This window comes from Sinocyclocheilus anshuiensis, unplaced genomic scaffold, assembly GCF_001515605.1.
Source record: "Sinocyclocheilus anshuiensis isolate Anshui unplaced genomic scaffold, SAMN03320099.WGS_v1.1 scaffold221, whole genome shotgun sequence".
NCBI classification, from domain to species: Eukaryota; Metazoa; Chordata; class Actinopteri; order Cypriniformes; family Cyprinidae; genus Sinocyclocheilus; species Sinocyclocheilus anshuiensis.
Genome location: NW_015539820.1, coordinates 270,827 through 288,180, shown reverse-complemented (window position 1 = coordinate 288,180; position 17,354 = coordinate 270,827). Strand labels below are relative to the sequence as shown.

The 17,354-nt window shown below is 36.3% G+C and overlaps 1 protein-coding gene across 1 annotated transcript in view; it reads right to left on the bottom strand.

Moving 5' to 3' along the window:
- Positions 1 to 14,594: 14,594 nt before the first annotated feature.
- LOC107684024 (ATP-binding cassette sub-family G member 1) overlaps positions 14,595 to 17,354 on the bottom strand; it is a 26,140-nt gene continuing 23,380 nt past the window's right edge. Inside the window, exons 14-15 of the mRNA XM_016480148.1 lie at positions 16,900 to 17,018; positions 14,595 to 15,193 (exon numbers count right to left, since the gene is read on the bottom strand). Of these exons, the coding sequence (XP_016335634.1) occupies positions 14,965 to 15,193; positions 16,900 to 17,018 (348 nt within the window). The 3' untranslated portion in view covers positions 14,595 to 14,964. The remainder of the gene's footprint in view (positions 15,194 to 16,899; positions 17,019 to 17,354) is intronic.

Below are 17,354 nucleotides of genomic sequence, written 5' to 3'. Positions count from 1 at the left end.
CGCACCTGGAATTTAAAACTGGTTACTGTCTTCTGCTAGTTAGCGTAGGATTTAAAAACAAACAAACATCTAAACTGATAAATAACAGATTGGAGATTAAAATAATAGCAGATTTGCCTCATTTTAAATGAATACTAAAAACTGAGATGAAAAATTGACTTAAGCCAGAAATGTACTTTTACTATGGTAAAATAAATGTTCAGAGATATCGTCAAAAGATTTTTGAATTTTGGCGCACTTTTTTCTCTATATAGTGTTGAAATGGTAACTAGTAAATACCATACATTTTGTTATGCTAGCATGTGTGGAAATATTCAAACCACGTGTGTTACAACTAACCCCGCGTTACTTTGTGCCCCGCGCTCCCCTATCTAGAGTTACCTGTTACTAAATGAACATTTGGGGGATCATTTTTATGTCTAACATGGTTAGTGCATTGTGCTAGTGTACTTCTAAACATTGACAAAATTCACTGTTTTAACACCAACAAAATGTATCACAAAAATGTAGTCCGTATCCTGTACTACAGTAGATCAACCCAGTCCGTTGCCCACATGTGTTTTAGAGGGCACTTAAAACATGAAATAGACTTGGGTGCAGAGCTGAGTAGATTACTCACAAATTGTAATCTGTTACTGATTCCAAATTACATGACAAACATTGTAGTTAGTGACGTAATCCATTATATTACACATTTTTGGTAATCAGATTACTTCTAGCCTTGTACCATATTGATATAAAAATGCAAAGAAAAAAAAAAAATTCTATTTGCTGTTTTTTACAAACAATGAATGTCAAGGTTTCCCATGGGGTTCGTAAAGGAACTGCAGGGCAGTTGTGAGTTTAAAGAAAAGCAAATAATTAATTCAATCATAAAAATGTAAAAAATAAAATGAATAAATAATTTTAAAATAACATCAATCAACAACACAAACCAGAAATATTTATTTTAAAATATCAGGGGTACTTCAAGTAAATATATTAGGTGAAAGAGGTTTGGCTGACAAAAAGTTTGGGAATCCTCGCATTGCATGTAAATATGAAACAACACGAATTTGTGCATTTTAATGTGTTTGAAAGACAAAAGCCTTCCAAAGACAAAGTAATACATGATTAAATAACCCTATGTTCAGCAGTAGTTGATGTAATGTTGAAACACTAAGAAAACACTTCTTAAAACTGAAATGATTTTTGTAAATCCAGTGTGGTCAAATGCTATGTGGCCTCTCAATTTTCTGTGTAATTATATCTAGTGACTGTTCTGTGTGAATGTCTGCAAAACTAGAGGACTTTCTGAGTAAGCGGTAGGCTATTTTAGAAAGGAAAATGTAAAAGATGAAAAAGAAGAAGTAGGGGGAATCAATAAATTATGAATAATTAATGCTATTGTGTGAATAATATGTAATCATGTAATCAATAAAAGAGTAACTGTAGTCTGATTACGAGTATTTTAAAATGTAATTTAAAATAGTTACAAGTACTTTTGGAATCTGATTATGTAATCCAGATTACATGTAACCAGTTACTACCCAGCTCTGGATGGGTGTAGGGTGTCTTTCTGAAAAGCCTTTCAATGCCACAAAAATATTGTTGGGAAAAAGAAAAGAAAAACTTTTTCTGCAACATTAAAGCGAAATTTTGAGTGCAAGAACAGGTCTGTTGTTCATTGTCAACAGTGTAGAGATGTATGAAGCACTACTCTACAATTTCAACTTAAGCAGCTTTCTGTTGGTCGGTGTGGTAAATTTGCGTGACCAACTTGACCATGAGCAAAATCAGTGTGAGGAGCTCTTTTGTCCTTACCGGAAAACTTTTTGACTGGATTTTGCCCATGAAATGCAAAGCAATGGCACCTTTATTCACATGAAATTTACTGCTCAAGCGAATTGGCCCCAAACATTCTGGCGGCAGAACAGAGCAACCCAATCACATATTTCTTGGGTGTCCTGCACCAGCAGTGTAAGTGCTATTGAGATGAGTGGGAATGCTAACAGATAACTTTCTCCAGGTATTATACAGATATTATTGCCTGCAGCAAACTGGCAAACAGCACATCATGGTTTGCTGCTGTGAATGTAGATTAAAGGCTATAAAATGAAATGGGCTCAAGATATAAATCAATTTTTGATATCTTTAGCGTAGTATCATAGAATGGATCTAAGAAATCGGAATATATGACCATCATACACAATGCTTTTTAGTTTTTACTGTGAAATCTGTCCATTCAGAACTGCAGACTGGCTCTGACTATCAGCAAATAGTATCAACTTGTCCAGACTGTAAATCAGGGCAAAAATCTGGGCAAAAAGACGTGTAGTGTATTCCAGCCTTAAGTTGAGTTGATGCAGCAACCAGTGTTGGGGAAAGTTACTTTTAAAAGTAATGCATTACAATATTGCGTTACTCCCTAAAAAGGTAACTAATTACGCTACTTAGTTACTTTTTATGGAGAGTAATGTGTTATGTTTTGAGTTACTTTTTTAAAATCTAGGCAGGGCTTGCTTGTTTGTTTTTAATATAAAAAGTTATTCTATTACAAATGTAAAATCCCTTTCACACCAAAAGTGAAATGAATACGCCCCAAGCTGAAGGAAATGTAAATTCATGTCTGTACAGTAAAGGGCGCAACTCAAACAAATTGCATAAAGAATATGACACAGGAGAAGAAAGTTCTACAGTCTTCAGCAATAACAAAAATGAAACACAAATGTGTCATTTTTGCTTATTAGTATGGTTGAATTGGATCATCAATAGTTGAATTGGATCATTGGTTAATACATTGGGATTAAATACATAAATTATATTTGTCTTATTTCATATTTAATTATTGCAGTTTTGTATAATATTCTGAGTTTGCATTTGACTGTTTTTATTCATTTTGAGGAATACTGAATCTGTTTTTAGGCAGGTGAGATGAGTAAATGCATGTTGACATTTAGTCTAGAACTACAGTAACATCATGTTCACAAAGCAGTGCACACACCGCCTCTGCACTTACTCCCAATTTCTCTCAACTCGAAGAAAGGAGAGCTGTCATCAATACATGGGAAAACAAAGTAACTGGTGTTACTTATTTGAAAGAGTAATTTTGATATTTCCTTAATTAAAAAGTAATGCGTTACTTTACTAGTTACTTGTAAAAAAAAGTAATCTGATTATGTGTTACTTGTAATGTTTTACCCCCAACACTAGCAGCAACAGCATCTACGTCACACAAGACAGACCCTTTGATTGGTTTTATATTAGTCCAGTTAATGTAAATGAAACAATGGTTAACACAGATAACATTCATATGGATGTAATTATTATTTTTTTGTTATATTAGAATAACAACATGAAATACAACACTAAAGAATTCATACCTTTACCTTAACCCTAAAAAGGGCAAGACCATACAGAGACATTAGAAAATTAATTTATTGCTATTTTCTATATTATTAGGACACAAATAATACAAATTCATGATTTTTTTTTTTTTTTTTTACTTCACTTAGATCTTTTGTTTTAATGTTTGTATCCCCCGGGCTACGTGGGGGTATAAATTGATTGAAAGCAGAATGCTTGTTTGGCAATGCATGCTACAACACTTCAGCTACATTTTTAAAACATTTTATTCTCTCAGAACTTACAGTAAATATTTGTTGCAATATTGTGTTAAACAATAATTATATGTCTATTTATGGATATGTTAGCCTACTGTATCATATTTGATGTGCAAATTTCTAGGGCCTATAAATTATTAGCATGATCAAACTTTGCTGATCAACCTGTATGCAATCTACTTCGTGCCTTCTGCCCTCTGATTGATACCTTTTTAATAAGTAAAGTATTTGTGATGTGAAATTTGTATAATGTAAACGTAAGAACAACTTTTACATTGTTAGTAATCATTCAAGATGAACATGTACTGGGGTCCATTCTTCGTATGTGGATTACCCAGTCAGCTGGATTTTATTGTTGGCGGTTTGACATGATTCAGGATTGTTAGGCTATTCAAAGTTCATCCTGGAGTTGCTGTTATAACAACAGGTCTGCTAGCTCAATCCTGCTTGGGAGCAGGCTTATTTCACATAATTTTGTATAATTAGATTGTATAATTTTAAGTGAAGGTGATCCTGAAAGTCTGTCCCAGCCACTGCTTTTTTTCTTACAAGTGTGTTAAACCAGGAAAAATTATTTTAAAACATAATCATTTTAAAATTATTTTGAAAATAATTAAAATGTTGCATAATCTAAAATAATAGACATGACCAGTTTTACTCATTGAGAGATTTATTCATGAAGGAATAATTATCTCATCATTTTATTGCAGTTATATTACGTACACTTTGCCGTGTATTGATTTGAATGGTGAGCTTTTATGTGGGTGGCTTTGATGCATTGCAGGCGATGCAGACTCACTTCTTAAATCTCAAAATGCTTTTATGATGCACAATTAAAACACAGTCCGTTATGACTGAAGATGGATCTTGATTAAGAAACTTTAATGCTGCGATGTAAAAAATAATTTTGGAATAACTTAAAAAAGAGTTACATATTTTAGTTATGTTTTAGAATTTTTGTCATTTTGCTGGCTGTTTCCTTGATCTTAATTATATGATATCATTACGTTGCTGTCTAGTTGCCAGCCAATCGCTGCATTGCTGACCATGGTTTCAAGTATCGATATGTCTGCCCTTTACAATGAACATGTCAACACGGACTAATCTCAGACAACTTTATCCAGATATTTTAATCAAATCTGGAGTTTTATTAAGACAAACAGGGGCAATATACACAGGCAGGGGTCAATCTCCAGCAAAACAGGGCTATCCAAGGCAAAACAATAACAATATCACAGATCAGGCATGAGGTCACAAAAATATCAAGACGGCAGGGCAAAATCACAAAGGCAGGCAGCAGATCAGTCTATAGGCCTTTTCACACTGAACGCGAAAATCGGCACGAATGGTCTCAAACTCAATGCCACAGCTCTGCAAAGTTTAGCTCCAACCCTAATCAAACACACCTGGGGTGTATTCCAGAAAGCGGGTTTTGTTGGAAACTCAGAGTTTGTTAACCCCAGAAAAGGGAAACTCAGGGTTTTCGATTCCAGTAAAAGTCAAAACTAAACCTCTCGGTAAGTTACCATAGTAACTTACTCTGTGAACCTAACTTGGTCGGGAGCAGGTTTTCTTCTGTAAACCGAGTTTCTTTCGGTCTCCTCCCCCTTTTTAAAGCGTAAACAATGTTTAAATACCTCATTCATTCATTCACGCTGCAAAAAAGTACAAATATCAAAAAATTCTTAAATCATGATGCATTTTCTATATAAGGAAAAATATATATATACGATATGTAGTCTTGTTTCCTTGGGTAAACAAGTAAAATTAATTGCCAGCGGGGTAAGAAAAATAATCTTAATGAAAACGGAAACAAGATTATTTTTCTCTTTTTATAAGGGATCCTGTAGATGAGGAGGCTGCATTAATTCGCGGGGAGTTACATTTACATCAGAGGAGGATTTCATTTAATTTGATTTAATTTATTTATTGCATATTTATTTGAACGGTACCATTTTTAAATGGTGTTCACTTGATAACATCTTGTTGCGACCTCTAAGTAACCTAATAATTAGAATTTCCTTTAGGATTTCCAGTGTGGTTGGATGCATTGATTACACACATTCTCACCATCGCACCTTCCGAAAATGAAGCTGATTACTGTATGGAATGGAAGGATGCCAGATGGAAGGGTAGTGCAAGATATATGCCGTGACCACCACCACAGCTGTTAAATAAACACACATTATTCATCATTTATTTGGTCATCTTTATGTTCTACAAATACAAAAGCAACAAATTATTATTTTCCCTGTTGGATTTTAATATTGGTATTGTGGCCATCTCCTCTTCATCTGTCAGTGGTGCTGGTTCAGGATCTCCCCCCATTGTACGAGTCTCTGCCTTCTTGCAGTTGGCTGAATAGAAGTCAAATGTTTTTTCATTACACTAATTAAGAAATGTATGTTGGATTAGAGAACATTTAGCCTAATTATGTGAAAAGAGCATTAGACTATGTGGAAAAAGCCACTGCACATTGAAATAGACACTGAATGATATTTATTGAATATGTCAAATTTTTGTAAAGTCGTGTCTACACCCATGAACCTTTTACACTTGAAGCTTTACCTGATTAAATTATGTTTTTTTTTTTGTTTTTGTTCTGCGGCCACGTTTTTTTTTTTACCTGTGGGATAGCCTACCATGAAAATGAAGATTAGTTCAATAACTTACCGTTCTGCCAGTTTTCACTTCTGATATTACAACAGTGATCAAGAATTAACGTTACGAAATCATAATTTCGGAGCTCCATTGATCATGGCTTTTCATAGTTGTGGTGCACACGCCAAACTCAGAGTCAACATTCTCAGACTGGATTGAACTAACTCTGTTCAGCTGTTCTGAAACTGAAAACTCAGAGTTTCCCGTCTCAGAGTTCAAGTTTTAACTCAGAGTTTGTTGAACCTCCTTTCTGGAATACACCCCTACACTTCCACTGCCTCTCCCCACAGCCTCTCAAATATTTGGATCCCCCTTGATAAGTCTTCCCTTTAAGGGTTATGGGTGTCTCCTCTCTTTCTTCTGCTAATTGCATTTTTTATTTTTTATTTTTAGTCAGACATCAAGGTCTAACTTTTTTCCTTTCATACTTTTCCTGTTTTTGTCTTGGTCTTTCCTGTCCAAATCAGGCATCATGGGGGGTGTAACGAAGAGTCAGCGGAGTTGGAATCCATGTGCAGCTTTATTAGTGCTGTCAATCGATTAAAAAATTAACAAATTAATCACACATCTTTTCTGATATTAATCACGATTAATCGTGTTCTTAAATGTGACTCATATATAACAAAATTACATGCATGCACAGTTTTAAGGCAGCTTTAATCATCTTTTTGTTAACTTCATGACTTAACTTACCACGACATTGCATGCACGTATAGTTTCTTTCGCGATTTGATATTAAATGTTAAAGGCTACAGCGCGCAGCAGCACATGCTGCGAACACAGTACCATTTCAGCGCTCGTTTGACTCACGCCTGGCACCGAAGTGAAGCTGGAGTGCGCGTCTGAAACGTCTACCGGTTGATGTGGTCGTAAAGAAGTTCTGTGACTGAATAAATGCACTTTTTGTCAGGAGAAAAAGTGACAGAAACAGCAGTTGTGAGTGGGGTGGCCAACACTAGCTCTGCCCCTGTGTTAATTGCGTTAAATATTTTTAACACGTTTAACTGAAAAAAATTATCGCCTGCATTAATGCGCTAATTTTGACAGCACTAAGCTTTATTAATACAAAATCCAGGTCAGACAGGCAGTGTTCAATCCACAGCGTTAGGGACAACAGAGGCAAGGCAAAATCATAAACAGAGTCCAGGAAAATGGTCAGGGCAGGCAGCAAACAGAGCAAAGAGTAAATCCACAAGTCAGGCAGGGTCACAAAGGCAGGCAGGGAGGAATCAACAGAGTAACAACAGTCCAGGTAGTCAACAGGAAATCAAACAGGATATGAATGCTCAGAAATGTTAGCCACAGCAAAACAAGACTTCACAATGAGAGTTAGGAAGAGAGCTGTTTAAATGGTCAAGGTAATGACTGACACCTGTGCAGGTAATCAGTCCCGGGCACAGGATTGTGGGAAATGAAGTCGTTACAGTTAGTATTCCATTCCAGTGATAGTTCCCTCTGGTGTTGATCGGAGGGAGCCATGGAGGCCCCCGACTCGTCTACGATGATGGGAGGAGCTCCCTGGTCACTAGCCTTCTCCTGGTCCTCCACTCATCTCGAACCACCAGCGGGCTTAAGCAAAGAAACATGTAAAGTGGGTGAGATATGATTATTTGTAAAGCCAATCGGTAAGAAACATTAGTTATTTGTCTGAGAATTTTGAAAGGACCCACATACCTGGGACTGAGCTTTCTGCAAGGAAGTCGGAGACAGAAGTCACAAGTGCACAGCCAGACCCATTGACCAGGACGACAGGATTGGGGCGCTGATGACGATCAGCCTGCACCCTCGTTCTGCGAACAGCACGTTGCAGATGTACAGTACATGTGCCTCGTTCCAGGTCTCCTGGTAACTCAGGAGGTTCTCCGGACCATGGAAATAGAGGCGGTTGGAAGCCCAGCACACATTGGAAGGGAGTGAGGCCCATGGCCGGTTTGCGGAGGGAATTTTGAACATATTCGGCCCACAATAGGTAGCGGCTCCAGTCAGACTGATTTCAGTGGCAGTATGAGCAAAGGAAGCATGTGAGTTCCTGATTCAGACATTCCACTTGACCATTTAACTGGGGATGGTAACCTGAGGTGAGGCTAATGTTGATATTGAGCTTCTGGCAAAAGGCGGTCCAGACTCGGGAGGTGAACTGAGGTCCTCAATCAGAGACTATATCCTCGGGGAGACCATAGAACCTGAAGACATAATTGCACAATAGTTTGGCGGTCTTGAGAGCCGTGGGCAGTTTGGGCAGAGAGATCAGATGACAAGCTTTGGAAAAGTGGTTAATTACTGTGAGGATGGTGGTATGACCCATGGAGAGAGGCAAATCAGTGATGTAGGTCGTTGGCGAGAGGATTTGGTGACATTGAACGTTGGACAGTCCCGGATGTAGGATATTGTGTTGGCCTGCAGTGTGGACCACCAAAAGCGGTTGGTGAGTAGTTGCATGGTAGCGGCGATACCAGGATGACAAGAGCTGGGAGTGGAGTGGACCCATTTAATTATTTTTTAACGTAAAGCAAGTGGCACGTAAGTGAGGTCTGGTGGGCATTCTGGTGGTGGTGGATCTGTGACGTGAGCCTCCGTGATCTCTGTCATGATATCCCACTGTACTGGAGCTAGAGTGATTGTGGGAGAGATGGTTCGTTGGTTGGTGGCAACATGGATGATTCATATTGTCGAGATAGAGCGTCAGCCTTGGTGTTCCGAGAGCCTGGACGCTATGTCACTGTGAAATTGAATCGTGTGAAGAACAAAGCCCATTTTGCCTGTCTGTGATTAAGTCTTTTGGCAGATTGAAGATATTCCAGGTTGCGATTATCTGTTATTACTGCAAAGGCGTATTTTGCTTCCTCGAACGAATGACACCATTCCTCGAAAGCTGCTTTCATGGTGAGAAATTCCCGGTTGCCGACATCATAACTTTGTTTTGTGGTACTTAGTTTGCAAGAATAAAAGGCACAGGGAAACAATTTGGGAGGATTGCCGTGTCATTGAGAGAGGACAGCACCAATGCTTGTGCTGGAGGCAGATGAATCGTCGATAGAAATTAGTGTTTTTTTAGTGTTTTTTGAGTGTGAAGAGTGTTTTTTGAGTGTGGTAGGTTGTGGCCAGTTCAATACGGATCGCACCTTCTTATCGTCCATGGCTACCCCTCCCGAACTGATTACGTAACCAAGGAATGAAATCATCGTCTCTCACATTTGAGCCTTGGCATATAACTGATGAGAGATGAGACGTTGAAGCACGGCCCGAATATGTTTGACATGATTCTCGTAAGAGTCTGAGTAGATTAAGATGTCATTGATATATACAATGACCTAGCGGTTAAGCATGTCTCGGAACACGTCATTAATGAATGCCTGTAACACGGAAGGACTATTGACCAGCCCAAACGGCATAACCAAGTATTCATAGTGCCCCGAAGTCGTGGAGAAAGCTGTCTTCCATTCATCACCCTCACAGATGCAAATTAGATTGTAAGCGCTGTGAAGATCGAGCTTGGTGAAATACTTAGCTGATCGGAGCTGTTCCAATGCTGCTGGAACCAGTGGTGCCAGATGCAAATTAGACCAGATGCAAATTAGATTGTAAGCGCTGTGAAGATCGAGCTTGGTGAAATACTTGGCTGATCGGAGCTGTTCCAATGCTGCTGGAACCAGTGGTATAGGGTAGCGAAACTTGCCAGTGATGCTTTGACTTTGCTAAATAAAGGCTTTGATTAAATCCTGATATTCCGCAGGAAGCTTGCATGCATTGGTAGATTTATTTACAGTCCTTTGGAGAGCAAGGTCTAAACAATGTTGATGACAGAAATCAGACCACTGAATTATCTGTTTTGTCAGTCCATTAAATGCGAGAGTTGAACCTCTCTAGCCAGGGAAGTCCAAGGATTATGGGAGTAATATTTTATTATTATTATTATTTAATATTTATTTACGTAAGATGTTGCATGACGAATCTGAATTTTGGCAGAAAGTAGCCTATGTTATGCTTGCCTATTGCATGTAGGGGTGACCCCGAATAGTTGAAGATTTGATGCTTCGGTGTTAAAGTAACACTGAAGCAGTGTTAAAGTTAATGAGATAATTATGTGATTAATTAAGTGCTGATTGAGCATCAGTGATGAACACCTGCTGTTAACAAGCAGAATCATTGAAGAAAAGAGAAACAAGAATTACAACTGACTTCAGCCACAGACTTAGATAAAATTAACTGAAATAAAAGAAGACATTAAATCTCTCAAGATCTCGGCAGAAGATGATTGAACCACTCTACAAACAGCATCACCAGCTTCATGCGTTACTAACCAGTTAGACTATCTAAAACAGAAGTTCTTTATTGAGAATTTTATGAATAGTGGTTGCTTTAGTTGCTTCTTGACCCTTGACATTTTAAATTTAAGAATCTGAAAAGAAAGAAGCTTCAAATAAATATTTTAACGTGCGTGAATAAATCCAACCACCCCTATAGATTTAAGTTTCACTTTCCATAATCCGTGACCGACAGAGGAGGATCTTGGCGGCAGGGATTTAAAACTTTGACAAGATGCATAAGATAAGAAGTATAAGTTCATTAGTACTATGATGATTCATTAGTACTACGGTGATTATCTCTTCAGCGCGCAGTGCGAACAGGACAAACAACAATGCATAATATTAATAACTATGACTGGGTCATATACATAACATTATAATGAGAACACTATTATAATAAAATGCGAGTATTAGTGATGAACAGCTGCTGTTAACAAGCAGAATCATTGAAGAAAAGAGAAACAAGAATTACAACTGACTTCAGCCACAGACTTAGATAAAATTAACTGAAATAAAAGAAGACATTAAATCTCTCAAGATCTCGGCAGAAGATGATTGAACCACTCTACAAACAGCATCACCAGCTTCATGCGTTACTAACCAGTTAGACTATCTAAAACAGAAGTTCTTTATTGAGAATTTTATGAATAGTGGTTGCTTTAGTTGCTTCTTGACCCTTGACATTTTAAATTTAAGTTTCTCTTGGACTGGCACAATTGTGTGTGTTAAACACAATGCATAATATTAATAACTATGACTGGGTCATATACATAACATTATAATGAGAACACTATTATAATAAAATGCAGTGAATTTTTTTAGTTTAGTTGCCGTGTTTCTGCATGTTGTTGCGTGAAGAACATGTCCACAAAAGGAGTTCATTCAGAGCCTTGTCTCTGATTAAAATTGATCTAAAACTGTAGTGCTTTTATGCTTTCTATATTGTTTCAGTTATATGAGATAACAATGTGAGAAAAACCCTCTTAAACGACTTTGATAAATATGGTTCATAAAGAAGTTTAATTCTGGCACTCATAGACATGAAGTATCAGCATGTGAATCTCAGCAATGGTGACAAAATATTCTGAACATTTTTATGTGATTTTTGAATGTCACAAAACAAGGCAGTAAAAAGTCACAACAAAAAATAACAAAAATAAAAGAAAATAGTAAAAATAAAAGAAAATACTAAGACAATGCAGCTGCATAATTTATTAATGTCGCAATGCATGCTGGGAGCCATGGATGAGTTATGATTGGTGCACCCAGAATGCAATGCAACATGAATCTGTCTGATGATCATCACCATTGTTGAGATTCATATGCTGATTCTTGATGTCTGTGTGTCTAAACAGCACAGATGTTCTAAACTGGTGTGCAAAGTGTTTTTAAAACTCTTCCTATTATTTCATTAAAATACAGCTGTGATCAATAACATAACTATAATACACGATTTTAGAAAGAATATGGAAATGGTGCATCTCAAAACACTATGTTTGAGAAGTCATCAACTCGATCTAAGATATACTGATGGAATGGCTAGCAGTAAATCTCTACCAGAAAGGAGTAGCGTGCTCATAGGTAACCCTTTTGTTAAAAGGGGAGCACTGCTAAACACTACCACGAGACCAGCCCATGGAGCGAGTAATCCAACTCCTCAGAAGGGAGAGAATTAAAATGCTTGAAAGAAAGCATGAAAGCGCTGACGCCTTGTCTGGATCACATCCCTTAGGTCTTGCCTTATAAAATAAAATAAAAAAGTGAAGCATTCAGATCCATAAAACAGAGCAGAACAAGCACAAGCACTTTGAAAACAATTAATCTTTATTAGTACATCTAAAATGTAACAATTTGTGCAGCAGAAACATATCATAGAAGACCATTTCTGATGTGGCAAATGAAATAACTTTTAAAACATTGAATGTCTACAGCAACCTCTTTTGTTTTAATTCCAAATTTCATATATAAACAATATATAATTAACATATATTTAAAAACAAAGAAAAAATATGCTCTACATTCTATGCAGAAATACCAAAAGAACAGAGGTAATATATCTAGCAAGATTGCATCGATTTCCACATTAAGGTCCACAGCAAAGGTTTGGTATGATTATAATGGTCATAACACTTGAGTTAAAGCTCAGCATTCACATTGTGGCCTGCAATGTTTAGTGAATAATGCTCTACAGCTCGAAGGTCACTAAACATATGCAATGTGGACATTAATACAAAGAACACAGATAATAAATAACATCCTTCTTCATTTTTGTCTCCATTTTCACTTTTGCATTGACTTTGCATTTAAAGTTATTTTTTGATTGTCCCATAACCAGAAAGCATGAAATCTGTGTATAGATGTCAACAAAGAATAAAGCATTAATCAATGACTCTTTAATGTGAATAAAAAATGTTTGGTTGATAAATGCCACATGGAGGTGTGTGAGATCCTCTATGATTACTTATATGACCTTCAAATCAATAATTTAGGAAAATCAAAGGCATTTAGAAGAGTAAACGTGAAATTGTAAACCAAAAAGACATTTCTGAATGTAGGAAGAAACATTTATGGTTTGCCAACTTTGAGTTTGTTAACAGTGATTAAATCCAATAATTGACATTTCAATAAACAAATAAAAGCCGTGTATTTTGCAAAAGCTGGCAAAATTCTTATTTGCATATGAAGATGGTTTAGCAGACGTACTGTGCATAATGTGGCCCCATAAACACAGGCAAAAGTCATTAAACTCTATTGACCAATTTTCTAAACATGCTGTATTGAGCTTTAAAGCTGATGCATGTACTTTTTAATCCTAAAATCAATTCCCAGATTAACCCAGAAATGTCAGCATGAATTAAATGTCACCACATGCCACATTACCCAGCAAGCCAGTTACTTTTTACAACATCTGTGAGCTGGAGGCGAAACTATCTGTTTGCTCAACCAATGGCAGAAGGGGTTCAAGAAACCTTTTTGAAAACTGCCTTTATTTTTGCAGTTGTGTTCGGTGACACTAGTGGAACAAAAATACACACAACTAGGATTTGATGCATTTTTCCTTTTTCATTCTAATGAGACCCAGTCATCTTGGGCGTTTAGTTCTCTTTCGGAGTGTTATATTAATGATCACAGTATGTGCATACTACGATTTATTTGTTCCTCAGATGGGCTTGAAACCCAGTTACACCCTACACACAGGTTTTTCAAGAGCAGCAGCCATTGCCGACAAAATGAGAGCTTTTCAGTAATGTAGAAGGAATGTCAGGTAGACCAGCAATCAATTATTGCCCTTTACATCAGACCATAAACAGGAACAAAAACAATCTACTTCTATGTGCTCAATCAACCTGGGCACCCTTGTGAAAAAGAAGCACATTTTAGCATACTTTTTTAAAAATAGTACATATTGAAGAAATAATTTAATTTAAAAGAATATACTTGTAAGCCAATTGTACTGTTTTTGGACACTTAATCACATTTTAACTGCAGTTAAATGAAAGGGTATTTGTGTACATTTATATTAAATGTAACAAGCCCGAAATTCAGAGCGCTTTTTTGACCCACTTAAGTACATCATTATATGTAATTACTTCTCTTGTCTATGAAATGTGGTTAAAGTTTAATGCTGAATGTACTGAAAAGCATTTATGGTAAATATATATATACTTAATGTGGTTTCGATTCAAACTTAATCAATATATTTGTGTATACATGTTTGTAATGTTTAAGTTACAATATAGCACATTTAAAATATATTACCTTGAAATGTAATATCAAATAACACACTACAGTTTAAATTATAATCAAGTACTTTATATTAAACTAAGACTTTTGATTTGACATTATTACAAAGTGCACTTTTTAAAAATGTACTAAAATGTATTAAGAAACACTCATGACAGTGGACTCGCTTAAGTGGTATTTTATTTCATTAATATTATATTATCTGCAAGTACTTTTAAAATGCACTTTTTAAGATTTGAAGTACACTAAAAGTGCACATTTAATAGAATTAAACACACTTCTTTTTCACAAGGCCCAGATTCCAGCTCTCCAATATGATCACGCAAAACAGCATATTACTTTTTCATTCAAAATCAGAACTTCTCCCGTGAAGTTTTCTTCAGCGCGGCCATGTTTCTCTCTCTAGCCGTACGGACGTTCGGTTGAGCCGCAAAACTGTTGCGTTCTAAGCTCTTTGTTTTCTTATAAAAGCACGCAAAAGCTGGACATCTACATACTGTGACTTGAAGTTGAGCCCAGGTTTCTGTCCAGTGTGGGAAAACATGGCGATGGTCAGTTTGGAGGGAACAAACCCTCTCTTGCTTTGGCTTTCTCAGCCTAGCCCTCCCTGGGCAGGAAAGTCTCGACAGTCCATCAGGTCTTCCACAAGTCTACCTCTCAGCACTGATCTTGTATCGCAGGACGAAGTAGGCGATCAGACGGAGCGACACAAAGAAGATGCCTAATACAATGAAGTCCAGGTAGAGCTTTGCATCTTCAACATCCAGCTCCTTCAAAATGGCTTCTGACTTCTGGAAGTGGCATGTCTCATCTTTGTCGCAGTGCAGGTCTTCACGGTCAAGACCGTAGATGGACAGAATGACTCCTTCAAAACCATATCTGAAAGGATTCAGAAGAAGACCACTTAAGATATACTGGGATCCTGTTTTGTCTGGAATACTTGATTCTGATTGGTCAAACGCAGCATTGTGTTGCAACTATTGTCAGATATTTCATATTTGAACCACTAAGTACATCTACATGGTTTCTACATGGTTTAGTTTCTTTCATATCATCCTACAGCCTCTTTCTACTTGCAAAATAAAATAATTTTAATTTAGATCAATATCATGATCATTTATCATCATGATAAACCTTTTCTACACTGTACATTATATCTTACGTATTTAAAGACAACATATATCATCACATTTGTAGCATATTTAATTTCCGTAACGAGATGTGTTTTCTAAGCAAAGTAGAATTCTTGTTCAGGAAATAATGTTATATTATCCATCAGAATTTGACTGGATTGTAAAGGAGTTAAACAGCCTTGTGATAAAGGCGTGAACTTAATTGCAGATTATATCGTATTAATAAAATAAAAGGCTACTAAGTCACTTTCATGACTGTTTCTTAACACACTTAAGCACACATTAAAAAGTACTCTTTGTGATAATGTCAAAAGTACATTTCAAATAACTATTTTAATATAATTTTGTAATGTTTTTAAGAAGTGAACTTTTTGTGTAGATTGACATATTGAAGAACATGTAAAGTATTTGATTAGTATTTTAACTGGAGTGTTTTTTGTTTGTTTTTTAATATTACTTTTAAAGTTAATACATTTTAAATGTACTAAATTGAAAGTTCATCATTACAAATGTGTAATTATAAATATATTTAAAATACAAGTTTTAATACAGATGACATTTTTGGTTACCATAAATGATTGTCAGTACATTCATCAGTAGACTTTAAATATAATTAACAGAAAATAGAAGTAATTATGAAATTACATTTATAAACCGCATAGTTCCGGTCCTTGATTCTGATTGGCTGAGCCACGTTCGAAGCTGTTGTAAATTACTCTACAAACACACACCTTTGTTTACGTTTGCGTGTTGCTCGGTAAACACTTTGTTGCAACCCCAACTGATTCTGAGGAACTACATTGTTTGGTGGAAGAATACTGTTTTTATTAATATCATTACACTTTATTTGCTCTGTTTTATTTTGTGAAACCTTACTACGTATATAGAATAATCGTTTTATAAAAGCAATAAGCCCCGTGAAGCCGTGGTTTACAGTGAATTTATAACAGCTAAGGGGGTTTTAGCTCCGCTTCGCGTCGTGCCTAACAATGTCCCTTAGTTGTTATAAATTCACTGTAAACTTCGGCTTCTTGGGGCTTATTGCTTTAATAAAGATGTACTGGAGTCTTAAGTGTGTCAAAAAAAACCATCTTAAACTATACATTTAATACATGGTAAATAACATGTGTTTAAGTATCTGAAAACATTACATTAAGTTTGCACTTTAGTATTTTCTTTTAAAGTAGCCTATATTATTTCCATTATTAAAAGTATCCCCCTTCCCCACAAGGGCACATAACATGCGCTAACATTGCCGGTCAATCATTTTTATTTCCTGTTGTCTTCAGGTATATATAATTCAAGTACAAATAATTTCGGATGATACATACTAAAGGTAATTGCTGTTCCTAATTTCAAATAATCCAGAAGAATGAATTGGGCGCATACAGTATCTTTCACAGCTCAATACTGAGTCTGAGCTATGATAAACATTTCCTGAGGTTGCTTTACCTGACATAGGAAATGTATGATATCCATTGGAGGTATTTTGGAATGGTGTCAAAACTGACAAAGAAACCTGAAAACAGCAGCACAGGGATGGCTGTCACAGGACCGACAAAAGTGGCTACCTGTCAAAGAAACACAATACTGCATCATTATATCAACATTAGGCAAAACACGCATTTTCAATTAATGGCATCGAAATTTATTGATAATGAGGCAAATTGTTCACATAATATCAAGCATGTGACAGAACAATACGGGATGAGTCATAAACATATTTCTGTCATGACAACTCTCGGAGGGATTGGCATGGTAATGTACATGATAATGTTAATGTATTCTGTCTTGGCGGAATAGATCTGCTACAGTACCGAGACTTGCTACTGCTACTTGCTACTGCCAATACATCCACAACATGCTGCTGTGAGCATGTAAGAAATACTGCTGCTGCACATAAATGA